Source organism: Arvicanthis niloticus, chromosome 6, assembly GCF_011762505.2.
Source record: "Arvicanthis niloticus isolate mArvNil1 chromosome 6, mArvNil1.pat.X, whole genome shotgun sequence".
In the NCBI taxonomy this organism is placed as follows: Eukaryota; Metazoa; Chordata; class Mammalia; order Rodentia; family Muridae; genus Arvicanthis; species Arvicanthis niloticus.
The window spans coordinates 5,920,634-5,944,457 of record NC_047663.1 but is presented as its reverse complement, the minus strand read 5'-3'; the positions used below and the strand labels follow the sequence as shown (position 1 = coordinate 5,944,457).

General features: G+C 48.5%; 1 protein-coding gene across 2 annotated transcripts in view; it reads right to left on the bottom strand.

The window, feature by feature from the left end:
* Nucleotides 1-23,824, bottom strand: part of Ube2o (ubiquitin conjugating enzyme E2 O) — a 47,455-nt gene that overhangs the window by 11,165 nt on the left and 12,466 nt on the right. For both annotated transcript variants that reach the window (XM_034505869.2, XM_076935425.1), the window contains exons 2-3: nt 1,467-1,526; nt 1,197-1,307 (exon numbers count right to left, since the gene is read on the bottom strand). In XM_034505869.2, the coding sequence (XP_034361760.1) occupies nt 1,197-1,307; nt 1,467-1,526 (171 nt within the window). The remainder of the gene's footprint in view (nt 1-1,196; nt 1,308-1,466; nt 1,527-23,824) is intronic.

The window sequence follows — 23,824 nt, the reverse complement described above, 5'->3', positions numbered from 1 at the left end:
TAATTACTTACTGGGGGTAAAGGATGCTCTGACAGTGGAGAGACATGGCCTGAGTGCAGAGTGAGCAACCCCAGCAGCAGAGGAGCTACTGAACATAAAAAAAAAGCCCAGACACAGCTGCAGAGCACAGAGGCAGGCTGGGAGTGAGTGTGTCCATGAGCCGACATCAAGCATGAGCTTTTCCAGAGTCACCGCTCGGGATGTGGTAGGGCATCCCAGATGGAGAAAAAAAAAAAAAAAAAAAAAAAAAAAAAAAGAACTGACAGGTAAATGCCAGGTGTGTACCTGGATAGGCTCAGGGCCCAGAGGGAAATGACAGCCCAGCAGTCTGAGGCTCAGGCAGTATGGTGTCACCTTTCACTCCCCCGTCTACTGGCTGCATCCAAACTTTGGAAAGCAGGGGTGCAGGGGCTGTATGTGTAGTTTGATTTCAGATGGTTCAGGAAATGCAGATGACCAGGGTCAGTGGTGAGATCAGCTGCACACACTGGAGAGTGGGCACACAGACTTAGCACTTCTGAGTACGTTTAAAGTCCTTTACAAGAGAAATTATTAAAAAGAAATCTGTTTTGCTGTTACTTTTATGTGTGTGAGTACTTTGCTGCAAGTGTGTATGAGGGCCATGTGTGTGCCTGGTGTTCTCAGAGGTCAAAGGACAGATCTTCTGGATCTCTGTCTTTAGCAAGAACAAGTACTCCTGCCTGTTGGACCATCTCTCCAGCCTTCTTCTTGTTTTAAAAGTTAAGTGTTGAATAGAGACGGGGCGTTGGCTCGGCAGTTCAGAGCACTGTCTGCTCTTGCTGAGGACCTGAGTTCCATTCTCAGCACCAACATGGTGGCTCACAGCTCTCTGTTACTTCAGTTCCAGGGAATCCAATTCCCTCTTCTGGGATCAGACATGCAAGTGGTACATAGACTATATACATGCAAAACACCCACACACAACAAACAAATGTTTGTATCTGTGGTAGGTGAGAAACAAGTAAAGCAACCATGATCTTGCCGTGATCTGTGCTGATGCCACAGCAGAGCACTCTGACCTCCTGTCTAGTAGCTCACAGGCAAGGGCGACACCGAGGCTGCCAGGAGCAGGCTGGCCACAGTGAGCAAGCACTGAGCCATCTGACCCATTAAGACTCCACTTGGCAGGAGCAGCACAGAAAGCCTACAGCCAAGACAAGAGGCCACTCACTCACCCAGATGTGCTGGAGGTCCTTGCTGTTGACAGGGTAGATGATGCAGTTGGTGCCAATCAGCTTGACAGCACAGTCAATGTTGACATCTATCACCGTGCCACACTGACTGTCCTAGGGAGGGAGGAGAGAGGTATCCCACAAGGTTGCCATAGGAGACCCCACCCAGACAGTCCCTATGCCCTCCACTCCCCAAGCAAGCAGCTCTCTTCCAAACAAGAGTGGGAGCACACAGGCTAAAGAGCCGGGGCGGGATGGGGATGAGGGACTCACAGTTGAGCGCATGTGTCGGACCACATCCCGGGGCACCACAGAGCGGTCCTCTAGTTTCAGCTGTAAAGAAAATATCAATGAGAGGCCTGGAAACCGCAGATCTGAGGCAGAATGCATTCCACCCAGGTACATCCCACCAAAGGCAGACGAAGGATCTTTTTATCTGCATCCCTCTCGCCCCACACAAACTGGAGATACTCTTGTGGACTGGAAAGCATAGCTATACCACACAAGGGCTCACTCTAGTAGAGGGTTTAGCTCATCCTACAAAAGCAAACATCTTGACGAGCTAAATCCTTCTCAAAGTGTCTACCCTCTGACCTTGCTTAGCTCATCAGTGCTCAGGAGTGGTTGAAGGACCGGCATGACACTGGGCAGTAGCCAGTCACCCTGAAGCCAACTGTCACTGGAGATACCACCCTTCTAATCTGAGTTATCCTGCCTGCCCAGCTGCAGCCTGCTCCTTATCTGTGGCATTGCAGAGCCTGTCCTGACCCAAGTGAACCCCCAGAACTGCCACCTACTGCTGCTGGGCAGCCTCTATGACCTGGGCAGAGCTGCTTCTCTGCCAGGCTGGTTTGTCTTCTCTGGTCTTGTGTCTCCAAATCTGGACTGTTCTGCCATTCTTGACCAACCTGTAAGTGGTTGCTGCATCTCCCCTGTTCAGACTGGCAAGCACACATCAGGGAGAGCTAACCCTCAGCAAAGGCCTCTCTGCTCTCAATTGTGAAAGGTGACTGCCAGAGGAGAAAGACAAACGCTCAAAAGGAAGTACAAGGTCACTGTCCTTTGGGAAGGGCAACTAAAACAAGCTCTAGAGGCAGGCAGTGACTTAAAGGAAAGCAATGAAGCACACCACCAAGCAGGATGCATGAATAGCCACAGGACCCAGGACCTGTTCCAGATGACAACATTGTGATTGGTGTCAGCCTGCTGTTTCCATGTACACATGGTACCTCAGCAGCCAATACTAGGACCCGTGACAGGATTGAAGTCACAAAGAAAGCACTGGCACGCATACACAGCTACTACGATCATCCATGGTAGCCCGACTCCCCATCTTCAGGGACACAGGCTGAGGTCCTGAAAGGCTGGCTTCAAGGCACTGAAGGGAGTGTGGAGAGGCCAGTGCCCTTTTCTAACTGTAAAGATAGGCACTTTGTGCCTGCCCACCCTCAGCTTCACCTCAACTGCCTTCTTAGCTTAGACGACAAAACACCACCAATTAGGGGCCTAAGTCATCACAGAAAACAGAAGCTGCATATGGGAGGGAAATTCAAGGAGTAGAGAGGTCCTGAGGAGAGCCTTGAGCTGAGCATGTAGATCATGCCCCTGTTGGCCTTTGTCAGGTCCAGGCACTGCCGGGGCAGAAGGGAGGACCCACATGTACAGGCCTTGATCCAAACCACCTCATACAAGACATGTAAAGTGGAGGCCTAACTCTATGGATGAAACAGGAGACACTGTGGTATCCGGAAGGCTCCTACAGAAGTGCCCCTTATACACACACCGTCTTTAGGAGTGTATATCCGGAAGGCTCCTACAGAAGTGCCCCTTATACACACACCGTCTTTAGGAGTGTGTATCCGGAAGGCTCCTACAGAAGTGCCCCTTATATACACCGTCTTTATGGAGCTCTTCTAATCTTGCCAAGGCAAGAAGCTCCAACTCCCCAGAGCCCTGCTGGTACTGGGAGCAGCAGGGAGGAAGTGACAGGGGTAGGGTTACTGTGTGCCACTCTCCTGGCCTCGCCAGTCTTGAAGGGGGGCAAGCAAGGCTCTCATCATCCTCTGTGGAAGACTTTCCTTTTCACTCCCTTGTCTTTTTCCAAGACTTTCAAATATGCCTGTGTAGCTTGGGTGGCCCGACACTGCACAGCTCTACCCCAGTGACCTCTTTTTTTCTTTCTAGCCCCAGCATGGGCTGTCTGCTTCTCAAGTCCTCAATGTCCCATTCTGTTAGGACCTGCTGTGGCTCTGGGGAGCTTCCCCTGCTCTGCTCACTCTAGGTCCCAGGCTGGTTTCTGAACATTGCATCTGTTACCCTTGGAGTGCCCACAACTCCATGAAGTACATGCTACCATCATCCTGTCAACACTTTTATAGGTAAGCAAGTAGACACAGAGAAAGCTACATGTTCAAGGTCACACAACTCACAGAATCGACACAGCCTGGACCTGAATTTGGCACCCTGACTCCTGTCCTTTCTTTCCATCACACAGACACTTATCCTTCCCAAAAGATTCAGAGACAGAACCAGGTAAAACACACTTACAGTGGGTCCACACATTTTCAAACAGAGCTTTGCTGTTTTAAAAAGCATCTGGAAGGCAGCTGTGCTGGGGTTTGACTGCAGGCCTCACAGACTCCCCTAAGGCCTCATCCCTGGGTTACAGGCCATGTGCTTGCTCTCTAATTTCCCTTCCATCTCGAAAGGTCAAGTACTTAAGTTATAGGTGCCAGACTTCACCAGGAAGTGAGCACCAGAAAGCACAGCACCCGCCTAAAAGGAGAGTCCAGGGGCTGGAGAGATGGCTCAGCGGTTAAGAGCACTGACTGCTCTTCCAGAGGTCCCGAGTTCAATTCCCAGCAACCACACAGTGGCTTACAACCATCTGTAATGCCCTCTTCTGGTGTGTCTGAAGACAGGTACAGTATACTCATATACATAAAATAAATAAATAAATCTTAAAAAAGAAAGAAAGGAAGGAAGAAAGAAAGAGAGGAAATCTCAAGTCCCTTTAGAGTAGCCCGAGCACTGCCACCACAGCACCACAGAGCTGAGAACGCACGCAGACTGTAACTGTCCAGACGGCCTCTGAAATGCCAGCAATGCCTTCTTGCTGGGCACCAGCCGCTTCCTGTCAAAATGGGCAAGTTCATGAAACCGTGGAGAGTGATGTTTGTCCTAGCTCGACATCTACTCCAGATGCAAAGAACACTGATGATGGCACCTCTTTAACGTGACCCCCGAAAAGTGACAGCTACCATGGGCAAGAAGACTGCCAAGATCAGGTTCTTTGTGAACGTTTCTGACTGTAATCACCTCATGCCTACAAGTGCTCTGTGGATATGCTCTCGGATAAACTCTGTCAACAAGGATGCCTTTAGAAACTCAGCTCTGACATGCAAGGCTGGGAGGCCAAGGGCAGTTTGAGGACCAATACAAGACAGGGAAGAACAAACGGTTTTTCCACAAGCTTCGCTTTTAGGTATATTTTGTCATCATTTTGTTACCATAATTAAAAAAAAAAAAAAAAAAAAAAAAAAAGACAAGAAAAGAAAAGGGGTGGGGACGCTCAGCAGTTTACCAGCGAGTGTCTAGCATTTCCTGGAAAGCATCAGGGAACGGAAGTTCTGGAACAGCAGAAAAGAAACCGTGACACCAAATGCTAGGTTCTGCCTCGGGGAGTCAGCGTCAGTGTTTTCTGGACTCCCCCCCTCCACAGCATGGCCCTGAGTTGTTTTTAGAGGAGGCAACAGTGACTGCCCCTTGCCCTGTTCCATGTCATTACATGACCCCTCTTCTTGCCCACCCCACCCCCATTTAAGACAGGGTCTTATTGTGTAGCTCTGGCTGGCCTGAAACTCACTGTTTAGACTAGGCTGGCCTCAAATTCAGAGGTCTGAATTTGGCCTGAATTTGGCCTGCCTCTGCCTCTTGAGTGCTGCAATTAAAGCTATGTGCCACATCACATGCTTACTCTTTCTTTTCTTTCTTTCTCTCTAAGATTTTAGTGTTTATGTATATCTGTGTTTCTGTGCACACATGTGTGCAGTGTGCACACATAGAGGCCAAAAGAGTGTGTTCAATCACTTGAAATTGGAGTTAGAAGCAGTTGTGAACTCCCTGACATGGGTGCTGGGAACCAAATTCAGGTCCCCTGGAAGGGTAGCCATCACTCTTAACAGTCCAGCCACTGCCTCCAGCATACTTTTTTTTTAAAAAATTAAAAATAAAAATTATTAGGGCTCCCCAGCACTCACATGGCAGCTCACAACCATTGGTAACTCCAGTCTCAAGGGACCCAATATCATCTTTGACTTCCTGGGCTACTCATTACATATACTGGTGCATACATATACATGCAGGCAAAATAACCACACACATAAAACAATAATAAATAAAATGGAGATGATATGAGGATACCGGATACTGGCCTCTGGCATCCACACACAACTGTACAGAGATGAGGGAAGGACAGAAGGAAGGGTTGTAGTCCCAGGAGAAGGTGCTGCTGTAGAGTGAGCAGGGCTTGTTATCAGTGGTTTGGGCTTTCAGAGGATTATCTGCTAATGAGGCCACTCCTCTGCCTGCCTCCCTGGCCTGCTCTCATTCTAGGGTTCATTCACTAAACTGACCTTGGTCAATCAGGTGCACTAAACATTTCCTGTATAAAAACTTCCAAGACCTTGGCTGAAAACACAAGGGAGCTCAAGACAGTTGCAGATAACAGGCTCCTCACCCAAGGTGAAGCTGCCATAAGGACAGAGAAGAGTTATTTAAACATTTTATTTTTAATTCTGTGCATCTAAGTGCATCTCTGTGTGGGCATGTGCACATAAGTGTGCACGTGTCCAGAGTCCCTGGAGCTATAGTTACAGGCAACTGTAAGCCACCTGATATCAACACTGGGAACAAAACTTGGGTCCTCCTCTGCGAGAGCCATGTCTCCCACAGGAAAGGCTTTAAAGGGCCTAAGCATGTGTGTCTGGAGAACAGGAGCCACCAGCCATGCTGCTGCCACTTACCTCTTCAAAACCAGTAAAGGCCAAAACAGGAGGTGTGGCCAGGCTTCAATCTCAGAGCAAGAACTCTGAGATTTTCCACGGGCAGTGGTGTATCCAGGAGCAGGTCTTTTATTTACTTGGGAGGGAGCAGGGGCACCCAAGCGCCAGGCAGGCCTCACACCTGCTGAAGCTTCACAATCAAGTTCAAAGAGAAACTGCCTGCCAGGCCCTCACTGCAGCCCTGGATGAGGCCTGAGTAGAGAAACAGGAACAGTTTGCAGTAGATCCTGTTTTAGACTTGTGTTCAGGAAGTGGGGTGCTCCTCTGCCCCCCAACTGACTGAGCTAGGCCACACAGGGACTGAAGCTATTCACCTGGCCAAGGCTCCAGTCACTCCCTGAAGGGAACACTGTGCCAGGCTAGCATGGAAGATTTAGTCCCAATTTGTTTGCTACTTCCCAAAGAGATAAGAAAGCCACCCACCTGCCTGCTCTCCACAGCCTGAGCTTGGTCTGAGTCCCAGACACACAGCTGAAAAGAGAAACACGGACTAGGACTAGCATGTTCCCTCCCCAGCATTCTGTTCTCAAAAATTGAAACAAGACAGCGGTCAGCCTCGGGTGGAGGAGGCCTTGTTCAGCCTACTGTAGGTCCTGGCAAAGGTCCTGCCTGTAGTTCTGCTGGCCCTGAAGGGCCTCCTGCTGTTTTGTGTCTGCAGCCGCACTTCACAGCACACTGCCCTGCCTACAAGGGCTTGTTCAGCCTAGCTCTCATCTAAGTGGCCTGAGAAACTCCTCATGCCAGACTGAAGGGTCCACTCCTCTGTGGAAAGCTGAAACAGATATCCTGTAGCAGTAGACTCTCCATGGCAGTGGTTTTCAAACCCTGGGTCATGACCTGATAGTGGGTTAGGGCCAGCATTGGAAGAGAGTATCTGTGTGTATTCCATATACACAGGAAGGGTAGATGCTATTTGAAGCCTTTTCAGTTGTATGTAATGAACACATGCATGTCCTGTGTCACAAAATAAACTGTTTACTGTGGGTCACTGTCAAAAAGTTTGGGAAGCTTGAGAATCCTCATTCCACTCAAGTCTCTGCTTACCAACCATGACCAGCCCAGCAGAAAGAGATTTCCCCTCACCAGTTTCCAAACACCCACAACTACAGCATCTATTTGTTCACACTTAGACACTTTTCTGTGAAAACTTATAGTTCTGGCCTCCCTTGAAATGCCCCCACATTACCTAGAACAACTACTGAAGGGGTGACAGAAAAATAGAGCTTCCTGTTTGCTGAAGCCAGGCCCCTCTTTCAGTGTCTTCCCAACTCCACTCTAGAATGGGCACGTGACTGGTCAGGGATTCTAGCCTGTGCCAGAGTAAGGGCTTTTGTGGGGCAGTTAAGCACCATGTGGCTCAGCTGGTGGGAACTTGGCTCTCAGCACCATGAAGTGAGAATGGAAGACTTGACTAGCAACACACACTTGGCCAGAGGGCCTCAAGTGCTTGGGAGAGGGGATGGGGAAAGAAAAAAAATGCTGACCAAGTGTGGTGATGTACTCCTTTAATCCTAGCACTTGGGATAGGAGCAGGAGGACTTCTGTGAGGTTGAGGCCAGCCTGGCTTACAACAGTTCAAGTTTCAGGGCAGCTGAGACATCATAGTGAGATCCTACCTCAAAAACAGACAGACAGACAGACAGACAGACACACACACACTACATACATTCATTCATAGAGATAGTTTTAAAATTATTATTATCATTATTCTTATTATTGGCATCTTTGACTAAAACATGACAGACACACAATCCAGGAACCATCCCACAGAAGTTCTTTAGAGGCACAGGATGGAGTCCACCAAGTCAGGCAATAGATTCAGTATGATACAAGAAGATAAATATAAGAGGTGGCAATCAGGTGCATTTGAGCCCCCACAAAAGGAAGGAAAAACACAGAGAGAAAGGTAAAATGTTTGAAATGATGAGCATGGGGACTTGGTGGCAGAGCTGGAAGTGAAGAACATGCTATCAGGAGAAACAGGGCTCTCTTCTGAAGAAGCAACAATGAAAGCTTAGAAAGCATCCAGACATGGCGGTGTGCAGCTGTCATCTCAGCACTCAGGAGTTGGGGACATGAGTTGGGGTCTAGAATATGCTGCTACATAGAGACACTGTGTCAAAACAGAAAAGAAAAAGAGGGGGAAAGATTAAGGAAATAGCCGAGACTGCATCCCTTTGCAGCTATGTTCCCTAGGAGGAGAGGGAACTAGAGGGCCAGGCTGAGGCAGTGAGCAGAGCTGGTTCCAGCCAGCCCTGTATGAAAGAACCCACCTACTGGGGCCCACAACAGCATCACTGGCTTTACAAACACCATACTTGCTATTTCCAGGCCAATGAGAAGAAAGCACTAGGGCATGCTGGCATCCCAAGGTTAACAACTGGTGAGCAGACACCAGAGCTAACCAAAATAGCTTCTGAGGGGTGACATCAGTGCTTAGGTGAATCATTAAGTCCAAAGACTTCAGATACCCCCATCTTTGAACCTCCATTTCTTCTAGAACATGGCAGCAATAAGTACCCCAGGACAGAGAGCAGAAAGAGCAAAAGCACCAACTGAGAAGTACTCAGAATACCTGGGAGCGAGATCTGTCTATTTCTCAGGTAGAGAGACAAAACCACAAGGAGGCAAAGTATACAGGGAAAAGTGGGACTCTAGGTATGAGGGAGCACACAAGAACTGGGTTTTGCTGAGGACACAGCACTGCCACTCCAAGTGGGTACCAAGGCACATCCTAGAAACCAGAAGTCTCCCTGTGGACAGGACAGCTCTGGGCTGGATGCACTCTTCCAGGTGCAAGCCCAGAGCTTATGTTCCACAGTCTTCGTGCCACCTGCCTGGCATCTCTTCTTGCCATAGGCCATGCTTCTGCCTTACCACATGAGTGGTCTGTTTGAGGAATACATCCCTACAGAACCCCCAAAGCAAGTCAGCATGGCCCTCAGGGCCTAGAGCACCAAGGCAGGCTTTTGAGGAGCTAATAGCTCAGCTGGAGAAGCCAAACGCTCGTGAAAGCACAAAGGCTGGAATGAGATGCAGAAATAACACAGTTGTATCATGACTTCAGTGCATTATTAAATTGGAAGAATTTTAAGTCTATCAGGGAGAGTCATGAGTAATCGCCACAATGAATTGTGGAGTATTAATAACCTTCTAGCTTATGTGGTCCACATTCTCTACCCAACCCCTTTTATGTGCTTGGATGTTCCCACCCAAGGGATGGCTTATGGCTAGAGGTTGAGTCTCAACATATCAGAATGCATGGAGAGGGCCAAGTGTGTCTGTCTTCAGAGGTTACTGCTAAGATCCCCTCAACAGTATTACAAAAAACTCTTGGCTACAGGAAGAAACAGCAACACTCAAGCCCCAAGACAGGAAAAAGGTGCTATCTCAGGCATAGCAGAAGTAGCTGAAGGGAAGAGGACAAGTTGGGCTTTGCAGCTGGGCACCTCAAGGGGAGGTCTGGTCCCACTAAGGGACAGGAGATGGAGGGCTGGGCTGAATGACAATGAAGTGAGACTCACAGCCAGGTCCAGCTCAGGGACAAGATAGCAGGCTGTGGCATTCTGTAGGAAAAGGTAGAACACAGGCAAGAGTACCAAGACCAGAACCAAGGAGTTCCCTGGGAGTGCACACCTTTTAGAAGATTCTCTGATCTCATGAGCTCACCATAAACCTGACAGCGGATATGGGTCCCGAGAGCACCAGCTGGGTTTCAAGATGCTGCATTTTACATTAAGCAACCACAAGGTGGCGCATGGCAGACCACATGCTGTTGAGCTGCTTTTGAAGAGCAACTAACTGATGGAAACAAACAAGGGACCCCTTAAAATGAGAAAGGAGTCTGGTAATGAATTCTGATTGATTGGCATCAGCGAGGTCATAGTGCAGTGAAAACTGGAGGTGGCCAGAAGAGCTCTCAGGACCTTGCGGGGAGGGGCTGTTTTGGGCGGCTGCTGATCGGAATCGCAGTGAGTGCTTTAAAGATTGTTCTGGCACAGGAGATGGCTGGTTCAGTGGTTAAGACCACTGGCTGCTCTTCCAGAGAACCAGGGTTCAGTTCCCAGCAACCATACGGTAACTGACAGCAGTCTGTAATTCCAGCCCCACTGGATCCAACACCTTCTAGCCTCTACCAGACATACACATGGTGCAAGCCACCATGTGTACACCATATGTATATGTGTACACCATAGTATAGTGGTACATGCCTTTAATCCCAGCATTTGAGAGGCAGAGCCAGAGTTTGAGGGCATCCTGGTCTACATATAGAAAGTTTCTAGCCAACTAAGGCTACACAGTGAAACCCTGTTTCAAAAAACAAAACAAAACAAAACAACAACAACAAAAAAAAAAACAAAACAAAAAGAAAACAGAAACAAGAAAAAAAATTTCTAATTAAACTAGAATTCTCATTTGTCACTTCAAACCTACTGAATGAATATGTGGATGAAGACAGCAATGTTCACGTAGTCCCTTAACCCCCACTCCCCAGGGCCTGGAAACTGAACCCAGAGCATCATGGGTGCCACACTCCACCGCTGACATACAAATTTATTCCTTTTTTTTCTTCAGGCCTCACTACATAGCCCAGAGACACCTGACCTTGATTCATGATCCTCCTGCCTCAGGCTCCTGAGTGCTGTGATCACAGGAGTGTGCTATCACACTCCACTGGGACATGTTTTTAATAGACTGGCCTGCAGATCAAGGTGTTAAAACATGGTGGCTTAAAATAATTAACACCATCCACTACTCAGAATTTCCTGACAACCCTTTCTGTGGTTTAGCCTGGGGACAGACACACTGGCACCAAGTCCTCAAAGGATATGGCCTCAGCTTTGAGAGACTGCTCAGGAGGGCCAGTACTAGGGGGATGGGAAGTGCTGAGAATGACAGATACAGAGGCAAGAACTGGGCCCAGCCAGCTGTTGCCATGGAAGCAAAGATCAGATTCTGCCAGTGCGCAGAAGACACTGGCTACTCTTAAGACTTCCAGGTGGAAGGGCTACCTGCACAAGAGCACAATTTTAGAGGTAGACTCCTGGTCACGAGTAAGCTGTGGCCCTGTCTCAATCACTGGGACAGCCCTTGGTGCTGTCTTGCAGGTGTGCCTCCTGCTTTGTCCCCCAACTGTATAATGTGATCATTTGGTAGTGTCAAGCCACCACCCTTCCCAAAAGGCTGAAGTAAGGAGCTTCACCCAGGCAGGACAGTGACTTGCTGTGGCCATGCTCTCCAAAGCTGCGAAATGACAGCTAATCAATAGCCACTCCCACCAGCCTGCCTTGCTAGGCAGGCTCGCCTGAGAAGTCACTCAGCAGTGCTATTTTTAAAACTGCAAATATGGTAAGAAAAAGCAGTACAAACAATCTATGCAGGCCTCCATCGAGGCTGTGGGGGCGGAGACAGGCTCCTTCCCACTGAGTCTGAGGTGCTCACCCTCCTATGGCACTCAGTTCCTGAGGGTTCGTCCTTTTCTTTTGGATCACTCCTGGTGGCCAAAGAAGACTACACTAGGACTTTCCAGTGACATGCAGCTGAGCAAGCTCACACACAGGCAGGGAGAGTACTCATGACCTACCAGAATGACTGTGAAACAGCACTGCCCGTCCACACCCCTGTGGCCTGCTGGGACTTTTTCCACAGGGAAGCAAAAGCTTGGGAAAGGCATGGAAAGCCACGGATGAGATGGAAGATGCCAGGGATGCGAGCAGCTGGGAAAGTGCCAACAGTCTGTAAAGTCTGGCACACACCAGTGCTGTCCTCCTGCTCATGGTCAGGCTGGCCTTGCTGAGCTGGCAGAGGTACCTGAGCACTCATTCTCCTGGGCTCTCAACATTCACCTCTAACCTTGTGTCTTTTCTCCTTCCAGCTCCCCAGACTACTGGAATTTGGTCAGAACAGGAAAAGTACCTTTTAAACCAATGTTTCTCAACCTGTGAGACAGGGTCACATATCAGATATTCTACATTTCAGATATTTACATTATGATTCTTAACTAGCAAAATTCAGTCATGTAGCAGCAGTGAAATAATTTTATAGTGGGGGGTCACCACTAACTAGTACATTGCCACACTAAAAGGGTACTAAAAGGGTAGCAGCTTTCTCAAGGAAGGTTGAGAAACACTGGTCAGACAACTAAGTTGTGTGCACAAGTGTGCAGCAATCTGTGGTGATGGGCAAGGCTGGGAAAGCTGTAGAGACTGGTCACTACCCACCTGAAAGCAGGCAGGCAGGGAGTCCCCATGGATGGGTGCTGTGGACTTTCTCCAGCAGGTCTTTTTCCCTAGCAGAAAATGGGAAACGTCACACCCGAACCCAACAAAGAACACTATAAAAAGAAGAGTGGCCAGCACTCCAGACTTAGGCTGACCCACAGTACCACACTCCTCATCCTCACTGACGCTACCAGTACCCAGGTTTGAGTGCCAGCCTTCTACTCACAGGCTAGAGTCAGCCTCACTGGGGAGGCAGACAGTACAACTGGCATGTAGGGGCTCAAACCCTGGAAGGAAGGTATAGTCTTTTCACGAATGCTTTGGCAGTCCCCTCACCTACCTGGGCTGGCTCTATTTCCCTTATTCCTGGGCCCCGAGGGGCTGGGATGGGGGTGGGGGAAATGGGATGGGATGTGTGCATACAACAGGCCTGGAAATTAAAGATGACCAGAAGAAGCACCAGACTGTGTCTGGAATGGCCCTGTATGCATCTCAAGGGTCCCTTAAACCTGTCTCTTAAGGGAGAGTGGCCCAGCTATACTAAGCCAGGATGCCTGCTATACTAAGCCAGGAGGTGCTGCAAACACAGGGATTCCATCTTTTGCTCTCCCAAGTATCCACCCCTTTCCAAGTAAGGCAGATTATGCCCAATTTAAACCAAGGTACAGGGATGGGGTGTGAGCAGGAGGCATCTAACATTAACACAGTAGTGTCCAAGCTCACCTTTCCTCCCCAAAGGGCTGGGCAGAAACACGGCTACCCAATACGGAAGTCTCAGCTCCTGCTGGCTGGCTTCCTCTACGTTCACTATGCTGCTCACTTGCTCCAGGGTATATTGTCCATTCATTTATTCAGTCAAACACTATGGGGTGTCTATGGGTTCCACAGACCTTGTCCCAGATGCCAATGAAACATGGAGAGACTAGCTTGGGCAAGCACAGGGTGAGAAACATGCACTCCACACGTCCAACATGGCCACACTGATCTCTTGCACAGATGTCACTTCTCTGACAGCTCTGTCAAGAAGCACTCTGACGTCCCTGACCCTTGCTTTCCTTTTCTCCACAGCAGTTTATGGCCTCTGATTCCCTGCGTCTCCGGATGCGTATGGGTCCAAGTGTGAACCCCATGTGGGTAGGCAGTGTCCTCACGGCATCCCCAACACAGGAAGATGTACCTAAGGGGCTGCTGCAGACACAGTGCAGGGGAAGCCCAGGACAGAGGACATGTGTCAAGAGTGGTAAGCAGTGCCCAGTGAGGTGGAGAGATCCAGTGTCACACTCAATCCACAGGGTGGTGTGAGCAAAAGCCTCACTTGTGGGGCTAGAGAACCTGGAAAAGAGGGACAGGTTCATGTTCCTTGGAGGACTAGGACCAAAAAAAGAGGGGAAAGGTCGAGGCAGGTGAGGAAATGCATAGGCCAGAGAGGTGGCTTGTTGGTTAAGGCTAAGAGAAAGCACTACTCTTGCAAAGGCAAGAGTTAGATCTCAAGACCCACATTGGGTGGTTCACAACTGCATTTAATTCCAGCTTCAGGAGACCCAATGCCCTCTTCAGGACTCTGTGGGCACCTGCATGCACAAACATGTACACAGACACAGAACTAGAAATAAGATCAATTTTTTTAGGTGGTTAGACAGAAAAGTGCAGAGGGAAGCTGGGATGGACGAGCCATAGCTCTCGGAGGCAGTCTAGAACAGTGTCTACACAGAACCTGGGCACAGGAGGAAACTATGTCCATGGGCCTCAGTCAGGAACTTCCCTCAGGGAAGCTGGGTTTCCAGTGGGCTGTTAGGATTCCCACGGCCAGAGCAGTGCTTGCTGCTGTCACCCAAGGAGGCCATGGAGGCTTTACACCAGAACCTTAAAGGTGGACAAGCTTTCAGGTCCCCAAAAGCCCCCTGCAGCAGTCCCTTTTTGCTATAGGGGTTCCCCTCAAGCAAGCCAGCACTGGTCAGGGAAGGTGGTCCCTAATGGCTAGCTGTTGGTAACCCACACTTACTGTATCAACTGGTTCTCAAGTTAAGTCCCTGTGTTCAATTGTTAATTGTTGTGCTAGAGAAGCCAGGCTGGCAGGATTATAAATGTTCTCTCGCTTCCTCACTTGCCCTAAAAGAAAGCAAGCTGCTGTGGGAGAGGTGACATCATCCTCAATGCCAAAAGGCAAAGCAGAGATGGACAGGTACTGTGCTGCGCTGACTGGTTCAACTTGGCTTTCTGCATAATAAAGAGTTGGCACTGAGGTGGAGGTGAGCAGGGCAGGGAGGCGGAGCAGAGTAAGAGCCAGGTGGAGACAGTGGCAGGGAAGTCGGGTTGAGTCGGATGGGCTAGCTGAGGGAAGTCGGGTTAAGTCGGATGGGCTAGCTGAGGGACCACCCCAGCAGCCCTACAGGATACAAATGTTTTCGTGTATGTCATTATTAAGCCCCAAGTGGGACCCGCCAAGAGCCCAGCAACAGCTGGCCACAGCAGGCACACGAACCTATGCACAATTCTGGCCAATACCCTGGCCCCACTGTTTGTGTGCGGTAGGAGCCATATCCCCATTGCTGTGAGACAATGTGTAAAGGTGCTTAACTGGGCTCACAGTTTCAGGGGATTAGACTCCATGATGGGAAGTAAAGGCATGTCTGCAGGAACAACTGAGAGCTCACCTCCTGATCCATCCGCAGAAGGCAGGGAGAGCATACTGGGAATGAGGTGAGGCCTTTGACTCACCTCCAGTGACATCTCGTCCACCAAGGCCACACCTCCAAATTCTTCCCCAACATCCCACCACCTGGAGTCCAAGTATCCACACACAGCTTATAGTGGCCATTCTCATTCAGATTACCACACCTCCAGTCCCACCGTTTGGTCACCTACCCATTGGACTACATGACAGTATGAGCAGAGTACATGGTATGGACCCTGTAGATGGAATTGTGCTTGGACCCTTAAAACAGTGATTTGAATCTGATGGTTGAAACCAAGTATCAATGCAGGGTTCCCAATTCAGAAAGAGACCTTTAAATTCTGAGTTGGCCATGATTCCTAACTCTGCAGGTACAGTGTCACACTTGCAAAGGCGAGAGATTCACCACTGTTTTAGGAGGCCTGTTTAGTCTCCAGAAGGGCCTGTTTATCTGTCTATCCACTGCCAGCACAACAATACCCCATTCTAGTGGACAGGTAAGCCAGCTGAACACTCTAGCTGGGTGAGGGCTGAACACTCATGGGGCTGGACAGACAGGAGATTTAAAGGGGGACAGGAAAGCCAGCACTTAGGAAAATGGGAAACTATCTTGTTAATATTTTTAACTTCACAACATTGATTTAATTTGTGGGGGGGAGAGAGGGTGATGTGTGCCCATGTGTGAGTATGCCCCAAGTGTGAGCATGCCCCATGTGTGAGCATGCATGCGTGTATGTGTGTACATGTATGGAGGCCGTAGGTTAACCTTGAGTGTTTATTCATTCCTCAGAAGCTGTCCACCTTGGTTTTTGAAAGGGTCTCACTAAGACCACAGGTTCTCCTACGGGCAGGGCAAGGCAGGCTAGCCAGCAAGTCCCAAGGATCTTCTTGTCTCCAAGACTGGTATGTGGGTTCTAGAACTCACCACCACACCTGGCTTCTTCACATGGGACTGAACTGGGATAAGTAGTTTTCTGTCACCTCATTCCTGCTTCTTGTTTAAGACAGGGTCTTGCTATGCAGCCCAGGCTGAAAGGGATCACAGGCATGCAACCCAGCTGTACTCACTCACTATACTTTCAAACTACAGCCTAGAGATGACAAATGACGAAGAACAGTAGTTCTCAGCTCGGGTGAGCTGTTGGTGGCAGGGGACTGCCTCAGCTTCTCACATCCTGTTCTAGAATGCTAAGATCAGAGTCTCTAGGGGTAACCCAAGTGTTGGGTTTTGTTTTTTGTTTGTTTTGAAATAGGGTTTCTCTGTGTAGCCCTGGCTGTCTTGAAACTCACCCTGCAGACAAGGCTGGCCTAGAACTCAGAGGTCTACCTGCCTCTGCCTTCCAAACTGTTGGTATTAAAGGCGTGCGCTAGTACAATTTTCTTACTTACATATTTTTATTTTATGCCTATCGGTGTTTTGCCTGCATAGATGGTCTGTGTGCCACATGCATGTCTGGTGCCCACAGAGGCCAGAAGAGGGTGACAGACCCCTTCAACTTAAATGGGTGCTGGGACTTGAGTCCAGGTCCTCTGGAAGAGCAGCTAGTGCTCTAACTGATGAGCCATCTTCCCAGCCCCCAAAACATGGCTTTAATTGATATCTATCTATCTATCTATCTATCTATCTATCTATCTATCTATCTCAGTCTATATGTATGTTTCATGTGTGCAGGTGAGACTTTCTTGCAGGCATAGAGAGTCAACACTTTACATACTTATAAGATTCCTAAATGCTTAACTAAAACAATCCTTACCAAAGTCACCCAACATAAATAGCAGCACATGTGCCCTAAGCACAGCTGCCCCTGCGTGCACTGCTGTGATGGATGAGCAGTGAGGCACTAGCAACCAAGACCCACTGGGGAAACTCAGGACCTCCCACCCAAAGCACAAGGCGGGTCCTCCTTTCCCATGACTGTCAAGTGCCAAATGACCCAGGAGCACTGCACTTCTCAAAGGGCCGTGGTCCTGCCAAGCAACAGACAGTTCATGCTACTGCTTTGAGGGCCATACTCCAAACTTCCAGAGGCTATAAACCAGGCCTTTGCCTTTGACAAACCAACACTGGGCATGGCACACTGCAGTTGAAGTGACAGTACCCTGGAAAGGGCACACACCATATAGAAAGACCCAGGGAAGGTGTGCAGCTCAAGATTTAGAACTAGAGCTCTGTTGCTAGGAAGATTTGAGATTTAATGCTTTCAGTTGCTAAGGGTCAACAGTATTTATAAATAGGAACTGGGCTTAACTACCAAAATGATATAAGATACCGGCACACAAGTGGCGTGACTTGAAGGACAGACAGTCTCAACTCAAGGCCTCGAAAGCAGGCCAGCAAATAATCCAATTCAAAAACAGACAAACAAGGGAGCTGAGAGAAGGCTGAGTGTTTAAGATCACAGGCCCATCTTGCAGAGAACTTGGGTTCAGTTCCCAGCACACCCAATATGTCTCAACCATCTGTAACCACAGTTCCTGGGATCCAACACCTTATTGTGGTTTCCCTGGGTACCAGCATACATATGATACAAGACATGCATACAGGCAACACTTTACACAAAATGATCTTTTAAAAAAGCCACCTCCAAAACACACACACACACACACACACACACACACTAGAATTCCAGCATTGGAGAGGCAGGCAGTTTTTTAAGTTTGAGGCCAGCCTGGTCTACAAAGTGACCAGGACAGCAAGGGCTACACAGAGAAATCCTGTCTCAAAAAGCAACAACAAAACAAAGCAAAAGCAATCTACTTAAATACTCGTGTTCAGCAAAACCAGTCACACAAACAAGGATCAGGACCCACCTGGGATTAAGGAAATGCAGATGTATCTATCTCAGTGTGGGTGTGCAGCTCAAGCCTGCCAAGTGGAGTCTGAAGCTCAGAACCCAAGTAAAAGTAGAGAGAAAAGGCCAGCTGGACAATTCCAACAGGGGCAAATGCCAAGGGAGGGGCTGGAAAAATGTCAGGGTATTGACAGAAATACACTGTCCCTCAAGCTAACTGCCCCCTCCCCATTCTAATTCTAATAGCCCTGACTCATCAACCCCATCTGTGGCACCAGAGGCTACTGATAAAACAACACCCCAAGAGGGATCCCAGGACTCCCTAAACAGCAGAGCCAGCCTGTTTCCTGAGGCAACACTGAACTGGACCGGCTTAGCAGACTGGCAGGCACATTTCAGAGAAGGAAGTGACATCCTGAACCGCTCTAAGGGACAGGATGGGAACCAAGGACGGGCCGAGCCAGACCCAGCCATGCAGGTTCAAAGCAGTGACCTGCAGACTGTACAGCTCTATGTCACACAGAAAGCTTTACGCATAAAGACAAGAGACACTCAGTGACATGGGCTGAGACCCCCCCAGCTACTTGGGAGACCAAGGTAGGAGGTTCATTTGTATGTAGGATAAATTCTTTATGGTCAAGACCACACGGACCAAGACAAGGAAACTCTGTGAGGCAAGGGCTGGCTGGTCCGAGTGTTTTAGCCCAGCATGGTCTACATAGTAAGACCCAGGACAGCCAGGGCTACAGAGAGACCCTACCTCAAAACAAGCAACTAAAAACTGGCTGTGGTAGAACACAACTGCAGTTGCATTCCTTATGAAGCTGAGAAAGGAGGACTATGATGAGTTCAAGACCTGCCCAGCTACATAGGGAAACCCTTAAAAAAGAGACAGAACCCCAAAACTCCAGCAGGAGCCTGGGGCTGGGAATGTGGCTTGGTGGGTAGAGTACTTGCCTAGCAAGCCAGAGCTCCAGGTTTGATTATCACAACTACATAAACCAGGGATGATGGCACATGACAATCTTGGCACTCAGGATGGAGGAAGCAGGATCTGAAGAGTTCAAGTGTTATAAAAAACAAGAACAGAAAAATAACCCAGACATATACACCAGAATATCTGGACACAGAGCCCATCTCTGGTGAATGGAAACAGAAACATGAACATGCTCTTCTGGCCTTTTTGGAATAATGTGCCATTTGCATGTATCTGTTAAGACATGGGAACATAGGCTGGAGAGATGGCTCAGTGGTTTAGAGCACTGACTGCTTTTCCAGAGGTCTTGAGTTCAATTGGTGGCTCGCAACCATCTGTAATGGGATCTGATGCCCTCTTCTATTGTGTCTGAAAACAGCTACAGTGTACTCATCACATATATATTAAAAAAGACACGTAAACATAAGCCAGCCTTAAGTCTCGAGATCAACAATGTACTCTGCAGATTTCAAAAGCCTAAAGGTGAGATTTTGATAGTTTCTATCAGGAAGGAATATCAAAGGGGTTTCAAGTGTAGTTCAGTGGATGCACACCTGCCTAGCACTCAAAGGCTCTGAGACTCATCTCCCGCTCAGCCAGAAATAGTTTTAAGGAGCAAACCAGCAGTAGTCTCCCGCTGTACCTTCAATCATACTAAGTGGGCTTCCAACCACAAGTGGGAGAAGCAAGCAGAGGAAACTGTCCTATAATGTCAGGTGCTCTGCTCAGCACCTCAAAGGTTATCCAATTCTCAGGGAGCAGAAATCTGTCATTTCTAGTTGTCATGGCAATCACAGCTCTGTGCATGCTCCTCCTGGCTCACTTCACCCCCTGGTCTATTTGTATGCACAGGGCCGTATCACCCATAACTCAGGGTGCCACAGACCAACCAGTCTGTTGAGTAACAGGGTAGCCCAGCCCAGGGTGCAGGAGACAGCTAACCAGCTGTGGCCCAAGCTCTCTAGGTCCTGCTAATGAGCTAGGCGGCAGGCACGTCACCCCAAATCCTCACCACCCTGCTAGGCGGCAGGCACTATCTACTGAGATGACAGGAAACATGAGCCAAAGGCCTTTAAACGGACTCAGTGATTCCATGTTGAAATTTATCCTAAGCAAATTAAGGCATAAAGCTGTGAAGAGTAATATGCAAGTGTACTGAAGCAGTTCCCATTCCTTAAACTGTGAGAGCACCTAAGCAGGTCCAGGAGGACGCAGACTAGACAGTTAGACCTTCTCTAAGGGCACTGCATGCACTCAGCAGAAGCCCTGTAAAGCTGCTTTTCTAGGGCCTGCATGGGCGGCTCAGTCAGTAGCGTGCTTGCCAGAAGAGCATGAGAAGCAGAGTTCACACTCCACAGCTCACTGGCCAACCAATCTAGTTCAAATACAAGCAGCATTAGGTCAAACCCACCACAGAGACCTGTCTCACAGCATACAGGAGAGAATCATCAGGAAGACAGGAGATAGATAACCTTTGATTCTACATGTGCATGCTTGTTGTGCACGCGTGCGCGTGCGCGCGCACACACACACACACACACACACGAACAAACCAACACTTCTCTTTTGAGGCAGAAAGGCTTTCTGACACACAGAGCCCTCCACCCATGAACCTCTATCTCAGGATCACTATGGGAAAAGAAGGACCCAAGGGGGCTCCTAAAAAGCAGGATCACTTCATTTTCTAACCTGTGCCAAGTGCTCGGTCTACATGGCTGACAAACACTGCGCACACTGCATCCACTACAGCAAGTTTCCTGTGCACTGCAACCGCCCTTCAGAAGGGAATCTGATTATGAATGCCACCGAACAGTACTGTAAGAAACAAGCAGGAAGTACACAGGGACACTTCAACACATGCAGGAGGAAGGAATCCGGCAAGAGGTCAGGGAATGACCCTGACAGGAGGCAGAGGGCGACAGTCCAGATGCTGAGCGTATCTGCAATGTCATCCAGAAGGTGTCAACGGCCCTAAAGCAAAGCTGTCGTGTCAGTGCATTCTAGAACACTCATCAACAGTGAGAAGGCTAAGTGACTTTCAAGTCTCCATGGTTAGACAGAATGCACAGGGCACTGCACATCTGAGCCTCCTCAGCACGTGCCAACAGTCCTGTGGAACCTGGCCCTTTTGTACAGCTCATTAGGTGGTAAGGAATGAGAGATCAGAGAGCTACGGTACAGTGATTTTTTTTTTCTCAACAGAAATATATAAATACTTGTAAAAGATTAAAATAAACATCTACTGAAATATAAAAAGCAGTTAACCTCAGTGGTTACATTACAGGAAACATGTAAGCCTATTTTCTTTTTTAAAGATTCTTGGACTTTTTTTTTTTTTTTTTTACAGATTGCACATCCCTGTTCTAAAACTTTGAAATGTTATAAAATCTGAAACATGAACACAACCCTCAAAAAGGTTTGGATTCAAGGAGTAGAGAGATGGCTCAGCAGTTTAAAAGCACTGGCCGCTCTTTCCGAGTTTATCCCCAGTCTCACGTGGTGGCTCACACCCTGTGTAACTCCATCGGGGGATCTATCTGTGGGTGCCAGGTACACAGACATACACACAAGAATACACAAACAAGAGAATACATACATATATAAAATCATGCTGCCATTGTGGCACACACCCTTAGTCCCAGTACTTGGGAAGCAGAGGCAGGCATATTATATTCCTTTGAGTTTCAAGCCAGCCAGAAGGTTACATACATTGTCTCAAAAAAAAAAAAAAAAAAAAAAAAGGTGTGGGAGAAGTGATTAAGAAAAACACCTAGTATTACCCTCTAGCCTCCCCATGCACGTGGCACACCCAAGCTTCCATCCACATACACATATATACATATACACACCTACACATGCAAACACAAGCACACAAAAAGAACACAGAACCTCCCTACACTGGGGTCTTCTGTGCTTGCCGCTCTGCATTTCTAGAGGAATGTGCACACCAGAGCTGGGCCCCTTGTTCAGATTCTCATAGCAGGAAACCATATGTTTATAGTGAACATTTGTTTGTTTGTTGTTTGTTTTTAGATTTATTATTTATGTGAGGGGATACTCACAAAGACCAGAAGATGGAATCAGATACCTAGATAGCTGGAGTCACAAGCTAAAGTCTACTTTAATAAAAGGTTTTGTGGGTTTGATGGAGGCCAAGTACCAGGCAGGATGAGAAGGCTGGGTTGGAGGGTGGTGGCTGAGGGATGTTGGGAATGCACACCATGCTGTGTTTGCTCCAAAATGGCATCTCATCTCTGCTGTGATCCTCTGAACCATGGCCTAACTATGACCACTGTTCATACACCACTGTGACCACTCCCAACACACCAACCTCTCCTGTGCGCCATGCAGGGAAGGCCTGTTACTACCCAAAGCCTTCCTTTCATGCCTTGGCTTTCCTCTGGCAACGCTTCCTGTCTTCCTCTCCACCCACACCTCTCACCCTCATTCAAGCTTCACTGCTGTCTTAGGTACTAACTGCAGAGTCAGGCAGGCCTAAGGTTAAACAAAGCATCAGTGAAGTTAACCTGGGAGAGCCTTTCCAGTCTATGCAGTCTCTTCCTGGGTCCTAGGAGTTGCTGGTTCCCAGTCGGAGTCACTCAACACTCCATGCATGTGATGTCATGCCTATGAGATGCCGAGACAGCTCATCTGCACTGCGCAAGTTTCCTAACTAACTGCACACTCTTCAGCTGGCTACTAATCCGAGCAAGCCACTGCTGGGTCAGCTATTACCCTCTGCAGTGGCTCTTCACTAGCTCCTGAGTCTGCCACCCAAAGTCCTGCCTATATGCCACAGAGCAAGCATGCTGCGAAGTCTTCTAAAGAACAGCTGACTGAGTAGCCTGGGGACACTGCCCAGATTTAACCTGAGTTCTTCCAGGTTAGCCTCATGACCTGTCCTCGCCTGTAAAATAACACTACCTACTTCACTAGGCTCAGCCAAGAAGGCTTCAGAGAGATGGAGAACTGGAGAGGCGGCTCTGTGGTTAAGAGCACTTGCCTGCTTTGATTCCCACACAGACTTACAACACACATGGTACACAGACATACATGCAACCAAAACACTCATACACATAAAATAGTCAAAAATGGTTTTGAGTGAAGGTGTAGAAGACACTACCAGCTGTGCCAAGAGCAGAACAGGTCACAGGGAATAGCGATTGTCACCACCTGTCTCTTAACAACACTCGCCTTCCCTATCACTTCTAGCTCAGTTCTCAAAACACAGTGCCAGGCCTGAGACTTCACCAGAGAAACCCCCTAAGCCTCTCCAGGTGTGCTTAGCTTTTATAAAGTAGGTTTTACTCTGACTCCAGCTGCAGAGAAAAGGTGATTCCCCTTTTCCTTCTCATCAACACACAGATCTACATGTAATGATGTCATTGCTCTTATAGCTGGTGGAATGTGCATCTGATATGCTTGTGTTTTAAATTTTACTTTAATGTAATTGATGCCAAAGCATTAAGAGATGCAACCCATATAAATAAAACCCCACTGAGGTTCACGATAGCCTTTTTTTAGGTTAGAAGAGTTCTTACCCCCCACCCTCACCCCCAAGGTCTCTCTTTGTGTAGCCCTGGCTACCCTGGAACTCATATAGACCAAGCTAGCCTCAAACTCAGAGATCCACCTGCCTCTGCCCCCTGAGTGCTGGGATGACAGCACCTGGCTGGCTAAAAGAATTCTGATGCCCAAGTTTTGTTTTGTTTTGTGAGACAGGGTTTGTCTGTAAAGCCTAAGCTGGCCTCAAACTCTCCATCCTACTGCCTCAGCCTCCCAAATGCTTGGGGTTACAGGCATGCACCATCATACTCACCCTCAGTTTGGAACAGCTAAGGTGAACCATTTCTCTAGCACACTACCCGGCACCTCTGCTCCAACTGCCCTTCCACTGCCACTGCT